Source organism: Melanotaenia boesemani, chromosome 8 (genome assembly GCF_017639745.1).
Source record: "Melanotaenia boesemani isolate fMelBoe1 chromosome 8, fMelBoe1.pri, whole genome shotgun sequence".
Lineage (NCBI taxonomy): Eukaryota > Metazoa > Chordata > Actinopteri > Atheriniformes > Melanotaeniidae > Melanotaenia > Melanotaenia boesemani.
The window spans coordinates 20,211,224-20,230,435 of NC_055689.1; the positions used below are offsets into that span (position 1 = coordinate 20,211,224).

Genomic DNA, 19,212 nt, shown 5'->3' on the forward strand with positions numbered 1-19,212 from the left:
GACTTGATGGTAGCTTGATGTCATGCAAGTTCAAAAAATATGTAATAACTTAATATCAGTGTGTTCTGCAGCCAAAGCTGTAGAAAAAAATGAATTATTAGTGCACATATCATAACGCTCACCTTGGGGAAAAAATAACAGCAGGTGCAACAAACTAGGATGACAGGCAGGGTGGATCCCTGACATGTGGATGACTAATTCAAACAAAAATTAAATGAGCTCTTTTTATAGATAATATAGCCGCGGGCGTCCAGCTCATCTACATAATTTATCAAAGTTAAAACACTTGTTAAGTTAAGAGACACTTTTTTTTCTTTAAAATTTGAATTTCAGCTCCTGGCTGTGATCTCCTACGCTTTAATTAGAGCAGTCACAGTAGAGCCTACGGAACAACAGGCGGACCCCGCCGTCTAATTTGTTCACGTCAGCTGCAGGTCGGCTATCGCCTTGGAAATGCATTGATAGGCTTTTAATGGGTGTTGCTAATTGGGCTGCTGTTTCTTTATTCTTGGGGAGTTAGGTGTTTGACGCACAGACAAGTGAAGGGAACGAAATCAAAGCAGCGGTCATAAGTAGAGATAGATGAGCGGGATGCTAAACATGCACACTGGATGAAGAGGATTGATGCAACACCCGCGTTAGGAAATGTCAATTAACTCATGCAGTGATCAATGAATTTGATGGTTTTACCTTGAGGTGCTGCACGCTCCTTCATCGTCAGTGAACCCCGATCAGGTGGATCCCAAATTCAGACCTCTGTCGGTCACTCAGTCAGTTCAAGTTTAGTGATGAGAGGATGATTTCGCGAGGATTCCTTGAGTGCTGATTACCGCTGTATGGCTAAAAATACTGCGAGGTGGCTGGGAGCTAGAGGAGTGTGGCACAGATGAGCGTAAACGCGCACGGGGACAGGAGCGAGGCATGGAAATAATCCCAGCCATCTTCACTCCCTGGCTGCCGCTATATGAGTCACTTTGTGAGGTTGACAGTGCATAGCTGTGTCTTCAAACTTCCCTTACAGAGTTTACTGAATGCCCCCCGTCCCTCAGTAGCCTCTTCATTTGTCCAAAAATCAGACGAAGTTCAGTGAAAAACGAGAATGCAACAGGTCTTCGTTTGAAGTGGTGGTCGGGTGGTTTAAAAGCAAATACAGAAACTCAGACATTTGTACCACTAGATGGTGGACTAAAGCCACATACTTGACACACAGCAGCACCAGCGATGGTAGGGTTAAAAAAAGCAAGAAGGAGCTGTGGATGTTTATATATATATATATATATATATATATATATATAAATATATATATATATATATATATATATATATATATATATATATATATATATATATATATATATATATATATATATATGGAGAAAAAAACAGGTATTGTAATTTAATTTTGGACTCCTGATTTTTATTATCATTATTATTATTTGATTACTCAGATTTTAATAAAACAGCTCGGTAAGTGATGAGATCATGATTAGTTGATTAAAAATACATTTCTAAAGAATGATCTAATAAATGATGATTCATCAGTAAATACTTACTTACCTGATGATTCATATGGAGGACTTACTGTAGATGATTGTGAGATACTACAGACTGAGATAATCCACTCTGATAAATATTTTAACATTTAAGATAACTGTATAAAAATAACTATACAAGAAGGCATCTAAAATTAAGCATTAAATTACTGTTTTTATTTTAACATATAAGCCAGACTGGTATGAAAACAAAGACAAACATTTCAGATGTTTCAGGTTTCTCACTTGTATTATTGTTGTTGTTGTTTTTTATCATTATTATTATTATTATTATTATTATTATTATTATTATTATTATTATTATTATTATTATTATTATTTTACAAGTCAGATATTAAGTGAATGAGGTAGGTTGGCTAATTAAAATGTTCCAGTCTGATATAAAACTGTCTAACTAACTGCAGGATAGTCTAAGGACAAATCATGTAACAAAAGAAGCTTTTCTGCTTTACTTATATTGCAGCATTGTCTTTAATAACTGCACATCCACTTAAATACAGATAACAGTAAAATTCAGAGCTATGCATATTTGGTGTTATATAAATACTTTTTTCCTGAATAAAGGTCAGTTATCACCAAATGCTACAACTAGGCCCAAAGCATAGAGTTCTAAAAAAAACAGCCAAAGAAATTATGGGGTATTTACTTATTTTCACAGCTGCTGAACTTAGAGAGTAAAGTACTTCTTCTATCGGGTGTTTGTTTATTCCCGTAAAAACAGAAAAATACATGATCACAAAAAAGGGGGTAAAGATGTAATATGTATAGTATGGATATGGAAAACAGCTCTGTTATCATCATGCCCGATAAAAGAGCTGGATTTATTTATTTATTTATTTATTTTGTTAGTTTGCTTTTTTTGTTTGTTTTATAGTTTATTCAGATATTTCAAAACAAAAACTTTTAGACAAACAAAATAGTTTTGGACTTTGCTTGACACGACCAGACAGTCACAAAGCCATTCAGCTACCATCCTTCTCTGTAGGCTTTGTCGGAAATACGAACCAAAGCTTCAGTCTCAAGTAACGACTGTCTAGGTTTCCTTTGGTAGCATTTATGTATTTCCCAGAATTCATTCTTCCATCAATCCTACAGGGTTTTCCTGGTGAGAGGCATCGCCACAGCATGAAGGTCTCACCTCTGTGTTTTACTGTACGGTTTAAACATTGCCTGTTGTGGACCAGATGGTGTGCTTGAAGCTCTGAGCAATCAGTTTGCTCCACAAATTTAATTTTAGAGAGCTACAGAGAATTACTCTAACTTTATGCCTCAGGTTTGTCTTGCAATGAAGTGTGCAGTGTGTGATGTTTATGAACAGGCTTGCACCTCTTGATGTTATAGCCAATCCAATTTTAACTAAAATACCTGAATGAATAAACCAGTAGAGAGTAAATTAAAGTATTATGTAGAGTATTATGTATTAGCATATGAAAACAGTCTCTCCTTAGATTATTGAAAGATGACTTAAGTACAAATATGACAGCTTTAATGAGGGAGTGCTTTACAGTTATATTGTACTTACTACTAATTATACTGCTCTTTATTTCAGCAATGACAACACGGTGGCAAATCTGTGATTAACAATATTTGTATTGTATTAAAAATGTAGTAAAAAAACATAGTAAAGTGTTGAGGGTTCTCCCTTCCTTGAAAGAACAATTTCTTTGTCATTTTTGGGTCCTTACCAAAATATTCCTCCTTATCCTGTACAGTTATTAAAATAGATATAATTACAGAGAATGTCTTTGATTAAAACACTACAGTGATGGTCTGCGCTGTTAATTAAAAGGTCAGCTTCCTTCATTTTAACCAATCCTGTTATTCCCCAGGCTGAGGAAGAGTGGGACTTAGAGCAGTGCAGAAACCATCTGCTGCCACCAACACTGAAGGGTAAATGAAGACTTCAAATCCACACATGCTAGACGCTCAGAATAAAGCTGCATTTGTCTGTCAAAACCTCTTAATTTTTCTCTGTGGACAGCTTTCCATGTCTTCGTCTTAATCAAGATGGTGTTATTCTTTTGTTGGCCAGTCCTCTTGACTGGAGTGATGACTCCTAGCCACCACGGATCAGAGAAACTGTGAAATATATTTAGATTTTAACTGTTGTTGGATGTTTTCAAGGATTTTGAGACACATGGAATTATAAGCATTTGCAAATGTCCTGATGCCATATTGTAAGAATTAGACATGGATTTATGTAATCTATCAGAATCATCTCTGTGAGGAAATAATTGCCGTCTTATCCTCTGGGCACCTGGCCAAGTGGTTGCTTGAAATGGAGACACCAAGCAGACAAAGTGCTTCCAGTGAGAGGAGGAACATCAAGTGTATGTGCAGGGAGATGTGCATGTAGTTGGCTGCGTGATATAGTTGGTAGTAAATGGCTGGAAAATTAAATCTAGTCTGGCATGAGAGGCTGCCCTGAGTGTAAACAGCAGGTGTGCTCCCCATGCTTATTGCTTCACATTTTATAAGCTCCTGAATGGTAAGGCTTTGTTCTGTGTATCGGGTATTAGATTTATGTTTATACATAACTCTACATTTTTAGGTCCAGGGTGAGGTGAAAAGTACTTATAGAAATGGTGGGTTGAGGAACTAAACTACAAGTTAACAGATGTCTTTAGCCAAGGCTATGAGGAGAAGTTAGCCAGCTGCTCCAAGCAGCCATGGTGGCTATAGTCATGGAGGTATGATAATACTAATGTACTCACTTTCAATCACTTTCAACAATATTAGAAAATTAGTAATGTAGTATTTACCAGCTACAGCCAGCTAGGGGCTAATAGCAGCTACATTTGATAGCTTGTTCATCTTAATTACCCAAATATTAGAACGTGAATACCCAAGCAGTAAACAGCACTGGGACTACCATCTGCAGGTAAGAAGAGATATGGGTTGGGTCAGATTAGCATATTCATGAATCCCCATTTACTGAATGGGGAAAAAGGTGCATACCCCAACACTTTTTAAAGTTCTAATTTTTATTTTTATTATACATTTTCCAAAGCTAAAACTTCACGCATACTATTTTAAGTAGCACAGATGAATATTTAGGGGAATAATCACCAGTGGAAGTTTAACGTGTTATGTTCACGTTATGTTCACTTTTAAATGAATTTTGAGTCCCAGATTGAAAGTTACTTTAATCATCAAGAGTCATTTTATTTTCTTTTTCTAAAATGCAAAGGACATAACAGGATTTGAGAATAAATCCAAGGTTGAGTGCACAAAAATGTTTCACTGCAGGCGATTATGTACAAGAATGAAATCAACATCTTTTTACAGAATTCAACAGCATCGATATTTAGAGTCAAGTTATTGAACTGAATAACGTAGACAAGACTGGATTCATTTGCACTGAAGATATCTTTTAAACACAGCACATTCATTAAATTTACATTTTAGTGAACTTTGTCAGCTGACTTAAAAGTCCACAAATAGTGCATTAAAGACCACTGTATGTTTGTTTTTCAAACATTAAAGATTAAAACGATGCGGCCTAATAAACAGGCCTGTTCACATGAACTTGTACAGGAGAGCAAACAACAAAAATGTCCTCCACATCAATTCATCTGTTTACCCAAACATGCCACCCAGATATACATTGGCTAGCCATGACAATTTGATTGTACCATCATTGTTTTTTTTTTTTATTATCTTGCCAATGGCAAGAAGAATAATTGCCAAAAACATTTGGAAATATTCTTTCTAAAGCAGATAAGTTGTAGAAAATTGGTCTGGTTGCACATTTTTAAGATAATAAAATAAAATTGGGGCACGATTACTATGTTTTTTTGTTTTTTTGTGCCCTCTGTTTGCTTGCTGAGTGCTCAGATCACTGTTTATTGGCTTTCAGGTTTAATTTCCCTGTGTTTATCCTTTCTATAACAGCTGTTTGAAAAAAAACACAATTTTGGAAAATCCCCTTTTAAGATACCCAGATATGTTCTTTTTCAGAAAGAGACAATGAAACTGTTGCATAAATGAACAATCCAGCCAGAGAACAATGATTATAAACTGATGAATATCTATACACCTTGATCATTACAGTTAAAATAACTTACCAGCCATTGTACAACTTAATCTGCCATTGTCAGGTGGTGAAACATCACTGCATTTTGCTGGAATTAATGCTGCTACTGAATACAAGATACAATGGGTCTGAAAGCTATAATTCAGTTTAACACTATACGTGCTATAGAAGAGAAGCCAAAAACACTCACTATCTGTTTAAATAAAATCAAATATGGAAGCGACCATTTCTCAGAACACAGATAAGTTTAAATACATAAGTTGCACAATTTTTTTCTCAATCCTTCAGTAGAGAATAACGAAAGTGCTCTGGTCAAACCTGTAAAAAAATAATTTATACACACCCCTGGCATACGACTCGAGGGTTTGTCACAAAATTGTTGACAAGTGTTTTGCTTATCGATGGTCCTCTCCCCAATCACTCTGCTGCTCTTCACCCTCACTGCCCATCGGGTGAATTAGTTGTCATTTGTTAAAAGGAAGACAGGCAGGCAGGATGACAGTGGAACAGGCTGGGCCTGCCAAAGGCTCTGCCACCTCTCCCTCCAACTCCGTCCACGTTCCTTTCTCTGGGCTGTAGCAGATGGTTGAAGACTTATAGGCCCCCTGAGGAAAAGAGGAAATTAAGTCATTCTCTGCATTCCTCTAAGTACTGTTTGGATTTCAAACTGTGCTGCAAATGTTTTACAAAATTGCAGTAAGTCAAGAATACTACAGTAAACACATGTTCGTTTATCATTTGTATTCATCTACAGCTAAAAAAAAACTCAATAAATTAGAAATATTCCTGCATTCCTAACCAGTGTCTGAGAGAAGTTATTAATTGAGAGTGTATATTTCATTCAGTACCATGCTCCAGCTGTAGCCGCCCACAAGGAAGATGCTGTCATCTAAAACAGCACAGCCCGGACCACTGCGGCCCTCCAGTATGGGAGTCTGCAGGATGTTCCACTGGTCAGCTTTCGGGTCGTAACACTCAACCAGCATCACATCTAGATGGGAAAATCCTGTGTGAGATGAGGAACACATATTTAAATATGCCCTGCCTTAGATCCAGGTAATGATAAGTTCTTATCAATTAAGGGAACTGACAATATGTTTTCCGGTCTGCCTCTCACTCTCAGATATATGTTGTTATTCTGTCAGCACTGAACTTAATTTGTTTCTGTATGCTCTGCCTACTTTGTTATTTATAAAGGGTTAAGTACTTCTGATGCACCAGTGAGAATTTAGAGATTACTAAATCTAAAGGCAGCTTTAGTGCCATTTGTTTCACCCATCTACTGTATTTAAAATCTAATAAAAACCAATAGTAGTCTTCAAGAGGAGTTTTTAAGTGGTAAACTGCTTGTTATTCTTGGCTAAGATCTAATAGACTATACATTTAATCTTGAAACTAAAAAGTTCAAAATAATACATTAGGAAACATCAAATAAATATGTCCATAGAATGTATGGTATACATAATCTGTCCTATATTTCCTCTTGTCTCAAAGTCTCTACGGCAGGGGTGTCCAAAGTCAGTCCTTGAGGGCTGCTGTCCTGCAGGTTTTAACTGTGTCCCTTCTCCAACACACCTGACTTAAATGAAGTCAACAGCCTATGAAGTTCTGCACAACGACTCATTAATTTGAGTCAGGTTTGTTGGAGCAGGGAAACATTGAAAACGTGCAGGATTGGGGCCCTCGAGTACTGGACATGGACACCCCTGGCCTAGTACTACTACTTTCACTAGAGTAGGGGTAGGCAAGTTTGGGTCTAGAGAGCTGTTGTCCTGCAGGTTTCAGATGTTTCCCTGCTCCAACACACCTGATTCAAATTATATGGATCCAACAATTTATCAAGTTCTGCTCAGGGACTCAGAGTCATTTGAATCAGATGTGTTGAAACAGGGAAACATCTAATACTTGCAGGGCTTTAGATCTCTAAGACTGAACTAGCCTATCCCTGCACTAGATCCATGCCTACTGCAAGTAATCAACTTTGTGAAGAAATATATGTTCAAATGAGGGTAGAATTTCATATCTCAGTTAACTGAGTGGACTGTATTTTAAAGAAACATATAAATTTATTCAAGTGCACAACACTCTTTGTTCTCTTTTATAGTTTGTATTGTAAAAACTGAAGAGTGAAAGAGGGAGGCGGTAGGTTGCACAGGGTAACGAAGGCCATGCTTATAATAACAACATGATTTTCAGTTTTGAAAAAAACGGGGGTACCAATCTTGACCTCTTTCATTTCCTGAAATGCATGAGTGCTTACCTTTCAAATGGTTTCCACCAATGGCGTACAGCCGATCGTTCATCCCAGCTAGAGCATGAATGGCCCGCTTTGTGTTCATGTCTTGTTTTCTAGCCCACACATCCATTACGGGGTCATAACAGTAGAGCCAGGACACATACTCGCCATTGTGCACTCCGCCTGCAACATGTAAATATAACACTATGCCTTTAATGCAGCACACAGCATAGATGCACAAAATGCTTGTACATTGTAGTCTGCAGAACGAGCATGCCTCTGTGGTTTTATGAGTGTTAGTCCTTGTGCAATTCTGACGGCTGCTTTTTTGACTTGTTCTGTTTAAACTCAGCTCACATACAAGGTCAGTGTTTAAGTTTTCATCTTTAATTTTATATCATTATGAATGGAGTACAGATGATAATAAACTTTGAAAAAGGGAAGGTCTCAGGTAGTGCACCAGTGAGGGTGTAACTGACTTAGATACAAACAAAATTAAAAGTATTAAAATATATTAAAAATAATATATTCTGGTAGAAGAGTTATTATAAAGACGTTTTAAAGTTATACAATCTGATGACAAAAAATGATGAACCAGAAGTTTAAATCTGTCTTTACAGGCAGAAATATAAATTCAAACCTTTTTCTTTTGGCTGATATAAGGGACGCACTTTCTGCTGTTGTGAAAAGAAAAGATTTCCAGGGAGACTGAACTGAGCTTTAACATCAAAGTCTGTTTACAGGTCTAGAAGAGTATAACTGCGTTTATGTAAAATATAGTATGCAAAGCCCTTAGTCACTCCAACTGGGGATTTGTACTTGAGAAGAAACAATCAGAGTCCATTCCTCGTTCTTTAAGTCCATCAGTTTAAGGTGGCTCTAATCAAAGTATTGAGAGTCACATTTCACCTTGTAAAGTAAGTTAATTTTTTAGGTATCGATATGGATTTTTTATGCTCTTTTTCAATTTATTTGTCTGAGACAATTCAGCCGTGCTAACATTTAACAATATAACTGATCACTGCTGCAGTGCTTCTGATTTTTATTTTTTGTGGTTTGCTGGTTACTGTTTATGTAATGGCAGTCTATCTGGTGTTATTTATAAGTATATATTCTATGCTTTGGATTTTTATGATTTGCAGTTTTTCTAAGTTTACAAGCATTAAGTCAGTTTAGTGGATCTACAATAAAACAGCTGTAATATGAACATTGTGTTACTTTTTTCTTTTTTGTTGTTAGCCTACTGTATCTAGCACATCTTTCTGGAAACTACTTTTGCAATGGAGTAATGTACGACTGAGTGACAGCTTTTCTCCTCACCAGATATATAGATCTTGCCATTGTGCACTGCTCCTGCATGGGCGGCCAGAGGCTGTGGCAGAGATGACACGTAGTTCCACTCATTTGTCTCCAGGTTGTAGGACTCCACACTGGAGAGGTAGCCCGCCTCATTCCTACCACCAATCACGTACAGGTGCTTATCCAGGCGACAGGCAAAGAAGCTGGCTCTCCTGAGGAAGATTTGTCAACCAGACAACATCGCTGAATGAGCTATGACAACAGTCACTGGCTTTTCCCCAAATTCTAAGGTGAAGATGATTCAGGAAAGAGGATCACAACACATGAATTAACTTAGTGATAAATCTACAAGCTGTAAGTGCCCTTTTTTATGCTAGAGCAATGGCAAACTTGGTTTTACTTAAAAAGTAGTTTGATAACTTGCAGATAAAATAGATCTTAAGTACAACAAATTGCATACAGGTTTTAAGTAAGAATAAAAAAATCAATCATTTGCTTTATGTGTTTAAATAATTATGTTTTTTGTTTGTTTTTTTTTTGGTTTTTTTATAACCAGCACTATCCCTAAAATAAATTTAATCATATTGATGTTTGATCAACATCTGTGATAGTCGCATGTGCATTCAAACCATGCCCACCTTTCCTGCATGGGGGGCAGCTGAATCCAGCTGTTGAACCTGGGATCATAGCGGCTGACAAAATTTGTGCTGTGCTTTCCTGCAAAATAGAGAAGAAAAATAAATAACCTAATGCAACAGGTTGGTTAGATAAATAGTAGAGCTGTATAGTTTAGGCATGAGAGGGCAGGATTTACTTCTAAGAGGTCACATCTTTAATTTGGCACATTTAATTTAATGAACGCTGCATGTTGGTTGGAAATTTTGTCTGATTATCACCGGTGCTGAAGAATATTATCATGTCAAATGTTATTAAAACTCTGGAAGAAGGTGGCTGCAGGTCAGTTGCTGCAGTTGCTCTCATCCAGCAGTTGTGACAACACAACGTTTTTCTGACTGACTTAAGACTTCTCTGAGCTATTCATTTCTTTATTATTATCTTCTATAGTTAGCTCTCCTAAAGAAGACGTAGCTTGTTTTTTTTTGTTGTTGTTGCTGTTGTTTTTCTTTTTTATGTCTGCCTTGCAGTTGATTGATTTTGCACATGGAAATCAAACACTTAGTGATCATACCTTGCAGGTGTTCTATTGTTGTGAGTTCACACTCCTCAGGAAGCAAAAACTCTCTAACTTGTCTGCAGTTTTGTTTTATGCTCTATGTCTGAAGTCACCTGCAGCTGCAATCAGCCAAAGTAAAAAATTTGTGCACCTTTTGTTTTGTACCATAAATCTGAAACCCTCATGTGTGTATTCATGAATCACCACCCACACATAATGATTTCAGGTGTTGATAATTTACTGCCTTTACAAATGGTTGCTGTTATGTTTTTAAAATAACAGAGAAATCTGCTTTTGACAGAAAATGTTCTTTTCAAAACTTTGTAAGATTTCTTTAACAGCGTTTATTAGTAATAACTAGATCATAACTCACACAGCTAAAGAAAAGAACACTTGATTTTTTCTGTTTTACTACTATAGCCCTGTGAATTTTGGCAGCACAAAAGACAGTCCTTTTTGTAACCATTCACAGAATTCCTCTTTCTACTGTGTTACCAGCATTTTGCAAAAAGCACCCAACACCATGACACCACAAATATTTCGGTGTTATCAAGTTTTTTTTTCTGTGCCAATTATTGACAAGTGTTTATTTGAGTTTTGTTTGCCCACTTAGAGCCAAACTGGCTCCAGAATGAGAGTTTGAAACAATCTGAAAGTGTTGCATTAACTCTGGTGAGTTTGAACTGTAACATAATCTCTGATAGAGGCCTTTCTCCAGATCAGGTAAACAATCAGAGATATTTGACATTTGAAATTAAATTAAAGAAAGACTGTAGAGCAGTTTGTGGTGGTAATGTACCGTTTGGGTTCCACTGGTCCTCTCCTCCCAGCAGCAGCAGAAAGTTCTCCACTTCCACAACGCAGTGATGGGCACTGTTGTAAGGCATTACTAAATGACACACAAAAATTAAAGGTCAGTAACTACATCATGTGGGTGATATAGCACATACTGTCCAACTTTTGCTCTTAAAATACAAACATCTGACTTTTGCCTAATCTATCTAACATAACACTTCTGATACAGACCGAATGTAAATCCATCTAAACACTACATTGGACTACGATTGGAAAAATGAAAACAGATGAATGAAATTTCCTCTATAGACAATCATACATTACAAACAGCCCTAAACCCAATGACACTTCTTTGATTTTTGTTTGACTGGATCAGATTTGCCTTTTACGAAATTACAGCAGTTACTGCTGATTAGTTCCCTTATTTAATCTATCACAAATGAAAAAAAAAAATCTGCAGATAACCTCTCTCCAACCTCTCTTAATAACCTCTCAGTGTTGCAAAGAACATAATTTCATGTATCAATGGGTTTTTGTCTAACAAGCATAATTAGAAGCATCTGTATCTGTTAGCACCTCTGAACTAAAAGTTACAAATTACATCTGCCCTTTGATAGATAAAAATCCTTAAACATTCAGTCTGCTACTGAATAAGTGGAAAAACCTGTTAACCTAACCTAAACTTCACTGTCTCTATCTATAGGGCTAAAATAAATAAAAGGCCAAATAATTCCTAGGAAAAAAAAAATTCTATATCTTTGGTGACAGTAAGCAGTATGTTTTTGTGTTTTCATATAACACATCTACAAATATAATTCAGTTAAGAAAATTAAAATAGTTGCAGTACTGTTTATGCAGCTGCTTTCTCTCTAATCAGGCCTTTATGTTAATGTTTTGGGAATTTTACTCAACTGTTGATTAGTATTACAACAATCGAATCCCACAAGGTAACATTATGATTTTTTTCTACTAAACTAAGCCATTTCAATGATTTATCTGGTCGTACACTGTGGCTTTAACTTTACATACTTTTATGTGGTAGCACAGTTCAGCATTTTCCACCATATATGTTTTCATGGCCCCCTCCTCTCCTCCATCTTCTTCTGCTGAAGTGACCCCATTGAGATGTAGAGAAATGGTCTTAGGTGACAGTCATAATGAACATGATCGTGTTCACTCAATAAATCTCAGGCCCGGTGCTTTTTGAGCACAAATCAGTGAAATGTTAAAGCCCACCTGTCTGTCTCCATCAGTCATTTCCACTGTCACCTCCCCACCGCCTGATGGATCACAGTTGCTGCAAAATTAGACAGCCTTGAATCTCATTTCTTTCCAATTGGCCTCTCTCTGCAATCTTACTCAAGCTGGCTGACATGTGCCAGTCCTCCATTGGAGGGAAGTCTCAGATAGGAACTAATACTACATACACTAAACACAGCTTTATCTCAGATGAGGGGATTAGGTTGCCTGCCTCCAGTGCACCTCAAAAAACGAGTGCCATATGACTGCCAAATTCCCTTACATGCTATTTACATTATCATTCAGTCACCAGTATATAGGACACGGATGGGCGACTTTTTATTTGATGTCTAGTGACTTGTACTCATACTAAAAATCATCTCATACCCATGTGAAAGGAAGATTACTGGTATACAGTATGTCATGAGCTACAGTATCTGGAGGGCTCTGGAAGGATTTAAACATAATATATGAGATTCTGTGAACAGTGGGACAATATGAGGCTATAGTGTAATGAAGGCTCTTAAAAGTCATTTTTTAGGGATTTTAAAAAAAGCTTATCAACCATTTTCCTCTTCCGCAATTATGAATTATTTCTTGAAGAAGTCAAATTTATCTGGCCATTTGGCACACTCTCACCTAAATTCTCCACAAACTCCAGGGTGTAAACAGCCATAGGAGAGCAGGATGAGCACGTCCTCTATGAGATGGACGCCATCCCTCCAGTCTACAGTAAGCTCTAGGGCTCACTAGAGGGAGTCAGAAACCTCTGCATAGAAGGTACGGTCGTGGATGGTTGAATGACTCCACAGCTAATGCACCACTGCTGCTTGAGCTCTGGTGCGCCTTTAACACCATTTGAACTGCCTTCTATTAAGCTGAATCCCTTTGTTCTTGGCCACACTATGTGGCTATACGGTCCATCTTCAAAACTGAGGTTTTAATAACTATTTTGGCTTTAAAGAGGAAAAAAATTGTCTTGCATTGTGCCTAAGTCTCTGCCTGCCTTTGTCTTGTGTTTTCCACGCTGCTGTGGGTACACTAGATGGCAAACTTTACACTAGAATCAACGAGCAGTGGGTACATCTGACACAATGAGAAGGATCAAATTCTGCCCAAATTGTGTTGATGAATGTCTTAATCAAAGGCTGTCCCTCTCAGGTTTCGGCTCATTGGAAAGTTATGATTGAATGTTAATAATCTTCTATTCCACATCCATTGTGAGGAGGCTACATCAGATGGTCACTGATGTATTGAGGGGATGATTTTGCAGTTTTGTCCTTCCACTTCGCCACGGACCATTTGAGTGTTAACTTTTTAGTTTTGAATGACTGAAATCCCCATTGACCTTTTGCTTGTTGCAGCTTATACCCATGTGTGTGAGTTTAATGAGAAAATGACGGCATAAACACCAGGGAGCTTCAGGCTGTTGTGTATGCTTCAATCCTCTGGTAAAAATGAACACTTATAGTTTTGACAAACATAAACTTAAGTACTGCTGCCAAAAAATAAATAAATAAATAAAAAAACATTATGATTTGAGCAGGGGAAGAAACCGTGTCCAAGACTCCTGGTGAATTTACAAAAAAAAAAAAACTTCTAAGCAGGTTCATTAAAATTTAGGCAATAAAGTGAAGCTATAAACTGCACAGGGCAAAGCTGACAGAACACAAGCCCATGGCAAATTTGGAAGAATGAAGGGAAGCAGCTGAGATATGAGACAAAAACAAAGGACAAAAACTCAATATGTCCAGCAATGATGAGGCAAAAGAGATATGTGGTTTCCCAATAGCTTTTCTGACATTTGCAATATGGCAACAATATAGTAGAGAGCCTTAAAAGGTCAAGAAAGACAGAGAGCCTTAAAGAGCACAACACACTTTGCAAAGGTAAGGGCAGTATAAATGTGTTTGTACATTCACAAAGGTCTTAACAGACTAAACTTATATATATATATATATATCACTCATTTTCTGGTAAATTCTGACAAGTTGCTTTCAGTATGAAACCAAGAAATTCATATAACACAACACACCCGGGCACGAAGGCCATCATGTGCTAGGATGTATTTAGTTTCTTCTTCTATTTTTCCTTTCAATGTCCAGTCAATTAATGTTTGAATGACAGTATCAACAGTGTACCACTGACTTCCCTTTGGTTTCTGACTGTCCTCAGCAGCAACTGCAAGCCAACAAGTTAATGCCACATATTGGCATGTAAAAGGTAATTCAATTTGTATCGATCAATGAGAGTGAATAATCAAGCTAAATTTAAAATCTATGGGGGGGTCATTTTATTGTTCTAGCTCTGCCACAATAGATCATTAGATTCAGGTAAATCTCATCATGCATCCTGTCAGCATATTTGAGTAAAAACAAGGGAAACCGGGCATGAAGCTCCACACTGCTGTGAAGTCACGCTCTGATTAAAAACTTATATTAAAAGCGATAGTGATACATTATTACCTGAAGGATTTAGGGAACTCCTTCCCCTTATATTCTGTTGAAATTAACCTGTGTTAAAGTCATCCATAGGAACAATTATTTCTCATAATAATAGCCACTAACACAAGATGCCTAAGGTACAACACAAGCAGAGCCTTTCAAACTCACTTGTGAGGATCTTCCATGTCTTTTTCTCGTCATCATAGTATTGGACTAAATTGCTGGGAAGACGATCGGGTCCAGGAGGCAAACCACCCACCAGTAACAGCATTCTCTTATTGGAACGGATTCTGTAATGTCAGAAGTGCAGGTGTGTGTAGAAGCATTACAAAACACAGAGCAGGTATTAGGCAAAAAACACGCAAATGCAAAAATAAACACAACCAATACAGCTGTAGGTCTTTCCTAATCCGATTACATATATAATATCAACATCTTTCTTCATCAGTATTTTGATTCATATGCTCCTTTAATCAGTTTATTTAAAATTTTAAGAATAAGTGCAGCTGAACGAATTGTTGGTCTTTTTTCTGGCACTATGACTGAGCATGAGAACTAATCAGACAAGAATATGGCCACAATTATGACAACTAATAAAATTTTCTAAATAGAATATGCATCCCTATTATGTGCTATTGAGTGGTTTATTGTACTCTACAGAGATCTTTTCAATTAGGTGTGAAGCGAGGACGGTCCTACAGGGTGCCATGCTGGAGGCTAAAAGCACAACTGAGTATATAAACCTGCCTTTACAATGTCTCCATTTCATTGGCTGCAATGCTTCATGTGACTTCCCCAAACCAATTGTAATATATTTTCTGTACATGGAATATAACCTTACAGCCACATAGTTTACTGTCCACTATGACCATTATCAGATGCCAAATGGATTTCCCCACAAACCTACAAATTCATTACAATATGCAGTACAAAACATTTAGAGTACCTGGCTTTCATGTTCAGACACATTCACATATTTATTTTTTATTCTTAATTTTTTACTCTCTTATATTTTTCATTTTACAGTTGGGTAAATCTCGGTATATTCTCCCCGATATTGGACCATTCGGAAATGTTTTGGGGTTATTCATATGCAAATGAGACCCTGGACATAGATAATAGTGATTAATTGAGAGGAGAGAAACAGTGGCATGTGAAACTAATTATGAGGATTCCTGATTTCTTGCTCATCTAGGTGTGTATGTGAGGACAGATTTATTATTGGGGTAATGTAGATATGTGTTGCATGAGCCTCTATTCAGATCATTCTGTCAATATTTCACTGTCAAATTTAAATCCTGGCCTGAAAAATTATACATATTAATAACAAAAATCACTGTCCCCACAAAAAATAGACATTTAAAATATTTTTTTTTCCTTTTATCTCAATCAGCTCAAATCAGCTCATTGACCCACACCTGACAACACACTCTAGTTAATCAACTTGCTGATAACCTTCATCAACTGAGAAGCTCCTAAAAGTGCAAAACATAGACATATTTGTGTGAGTTTGACATGAAACTTAAGAAGAAGCATTTATGACAATCATATGTAAACTAAATTTGATTTTTCTGTATTGCATTTTTCTTTCTTGTAATAACAGTTGTGCCATACCTCTTTCACTTGGATCATAAATGGTGCACCATAACTACATAATTACCATGGCAACAATGTAATGGCAGCATTTAGGAGAGTTTCTACAACTGAAATTTACAATACACTTTTAGTTTCTTGCAAGTTTTCCACATTGATTACAAAACAATTCCACAGACATGTAAGGAAATAGTTGTGTTTTGTCAATAAGGCACATGTTAAGCATATGTTAAAGCATTGTTAGTATGGATAACGTGCAGCGTAGCGATCAAGATATCTGACAGTTTACAGTTGTCACTATGTTAGAGGACTGCCCCCCCCCCACCCCCCCAATAAACTGGGCCTCAAAATACACAACTCTTCTGACCCCCAATATAGTCAAGACCACATACCAACATGGCTTGAGTTTAATTTGCTGACATCTGATAACAGTGTTAAATTTAATTACCTTCTGTCGACTCTCTTAGCTCACTGTGATGTGTTTGTGTGAATGAATGTGTGTGTGATTCTCTGCGTATCTTTATGTTTATCTGGCTTTTTCCTCACCTGCTAGCCATGGTCTGCCTACAGTGCTGCCTGAAGGGCATCAGGTGGTAGTTCATGGCATCCAGGAGTAGCTTCTGGCACACTGGGTCACTCCTCATAAAGTCAACAGACTGCACCCTCTCCACCAGCTCCGGAGCAGGTATAAGGGCAAAGCGCAGCCTCTTCATAAGATCCGGTGCATAGTGCATGCGAGTCTCCCGGTCATGCTCCAGCCAGAGGACTGACATCTGGAAGAGAGCCAGCTCTGACTCCACCGGGGGCGGCAGAGCATCTAGCATGGCACACATCTCCTCAAAGTTCAGCAGCAGCACATCCTCCACCAGGTACTTGTTGGCCAGCTTCTTGGTCTCATCCAGTCCATGCAGTGCTGCAATCTTGCAGATCTGCTTGTAGTTCTGCACAGAAATCTGATCATTAAGGAACTGCACACTAAGCTTGGTAATCTGGGGGATGTTGAGGATCTTGCTGACTGAAAGCACCTCTTCCACTGTGTCCAGGGAAAGCGTAACATTGGCAGTATACAGGTACTCCAGTACTAATCGTAGTCCGATAGAGGAGCAGCCCTGGAGTACCAGGTTATTGATGGGCCTGGAGCTGGTGGTCATCAGCTTGTCATCAGGAGAGGATGAGGGGGTCCCACTGCTGCCCTGGTCTCCCTTGCTTCCCTCGTTGTTGATTACATTGTGGGATGAGAAGAGAGATCTGAAATACTGCGAGCAGGATGCCAACACAGCTTTGTGGCAGTGGAACTGCTGTCCCTGGGCAGTGAGAGTCACATCACAGAAAAGCTGTTTTCTCCATAAGAGGTTGAGCCCATGCAGCAGGGTGTCACTGTGTGTTGGGTCAAAGGTGGATGTTCTATCCCCCGATCTGGACATGACTTCCTGACGGTGAACGCCACCTAGGCAAAAAATAAACCATGCAAGCCATTTACCTCAGGTCATTTATTTACACATCACACGTCGCCCACAGATGCTACAGGTCAGCTATTACAAGAGATTTCTCAATAACTTATTGAACAGATCGCCCGTCCATCCAGTGGGGAACAGTCCTCATGACACACCAGCCGGTGACAATTTGCATCCAATACGGCTCCGGGCGCTTTCAACTTTGAGCTCTGGTCGTAAAGCAACAAACAAAACCGCAGCAGTTCCCACGGTGTGCCACTCTTATTCATTCTTAACTCGAGAACAAGATGGTTTAAATGGAGGTTGAGGTTTGAAGGGCGCTGTCAAAAACAAAAACGGAGGAAACGGAGCCGCTGCGGCGCTTTTCTTCTCGGTAACGCGGCTGAAGTTGTAGGGGCGCAGGGAAAGAGACAGCCGCCACGGTGGATGGAGAGCATGCAGCATTCAGCTAACACATATCCATTCTTCTGTCTTCCTGCACACCTCCACAATGAGGACATTTCACATCGCAGAGATTTAACGGAGTCATACAAAAGCAATTAGTTTGTCTGCGAGCCGTCAGCAGCTGTACGGGTGCGTTTGGCGTTTGTGTAAAGCGGGCGTGAGTATCGAGAAATAATCACTGAAATGTAGCTTTCGGTAAAGTTAAAAAAAAATATGTGCGGCTGTTGTTTGTTAGGCTGTAAATAAGCTATTACTATGTGCGTAATGTTAGCAAACTTGACACAAGCGTGCTGTAACGTTGTCGCCAGATTCTCTAAAAGCGCCTGTCACAACTAAATGATGTGAGCAGCTTGCCTGAGAAGGAGCCAAACTTACCTGACTTCAGCTCTTCACAAAAAGAAAGTAAGCTTCAGGTTCCCAATATCTCCTGAATATTCCTTTGTTCTCCCCTTTTCTTAAAAAATGTTCTTTCCTTTAAAGTCTATGGTCGGTGTCTCAAAATAACCATTGATTCCAACTCATAAAGTCACTATTTCAGGTTATTTGTTAACGTTGATCATTTGTTCTTCAGAATTAACAAGAAGTGTGTGAGTGTGTGAGAGGGAGCTGTGCTTTCTGCAAGAGAAGAAGAAGAAGAAATATACGTGTGACAAATTATGCTACCAAGAAACAACACATCATTATCCTTGGGCCTGGGGCTCAGTGAGTCGTAACGAGAGTAATAGGAAATCCACGGTTGGGGAGAGAAACGGTCGTGCATGGCCGGTGGAGAGAGACCATGCAGGGGTATGGATGCTGGAGAGACTCGCAAAATTATGGCTCAAGGCTATTGTAAAAACTGTCGAGCGTAAATGACTGCGATTTCAAACATCTATGGAAGAAAGAAAAGAGAAAGGGGGAGAAAAACCGAGTCTTTGCCTCGCTGTTATAGAGAGAACCGTCAAG

At 38.3% G+C, this 19,212-nt stretch overlaps 1 protein-coding gene across 2 annotated transcripts; it reads right to left on the bottom strand.

Annotated features, from left to right (window-relative positions):
- Positions 1-5,121: 5,121 nt before the first annotated feature.
- klhl14 (kelch-like family member 14) lies at positions 5,122-19,212 on the bottom strand. 2 transcript variants are annotated; one of them, XM_041991433.1, is made up of 9 exons: positions 18,643-19,212; positions 16,916-17,816; positions 14,945-15,066; positions 11,098-11,187; positions 9,763-9,841; positions 9,146-9,336; positions 7,850-8,008; positions 6,438-6,595; positions 5,122-6,194 (listed from the first exon to the last, which is right to left on the bottom strand). In XM_041991433.1, the coding sequence occupies exons 2-9, from the start codon at positions 17,791-17,793 to the stop codon at positions 6,054-6,056; spliced, it is 1,818 nt and encodes a 605-aa protein (XP_041847367.1). In that variant the 5' UTR covers positions 17,794-17,816; positions 18,643-19,212; the 3' UTR covers positions 5,122-6,053. The 2 variants fall into 2 exon arrangements, with proteins under 2 accessions (XP_041847367.1, XP_041847368.1); XM_041991434.1 differs by lacking the exon at positions 18,643-19,212 and having other exon boundaries at positions 16,916-18,410.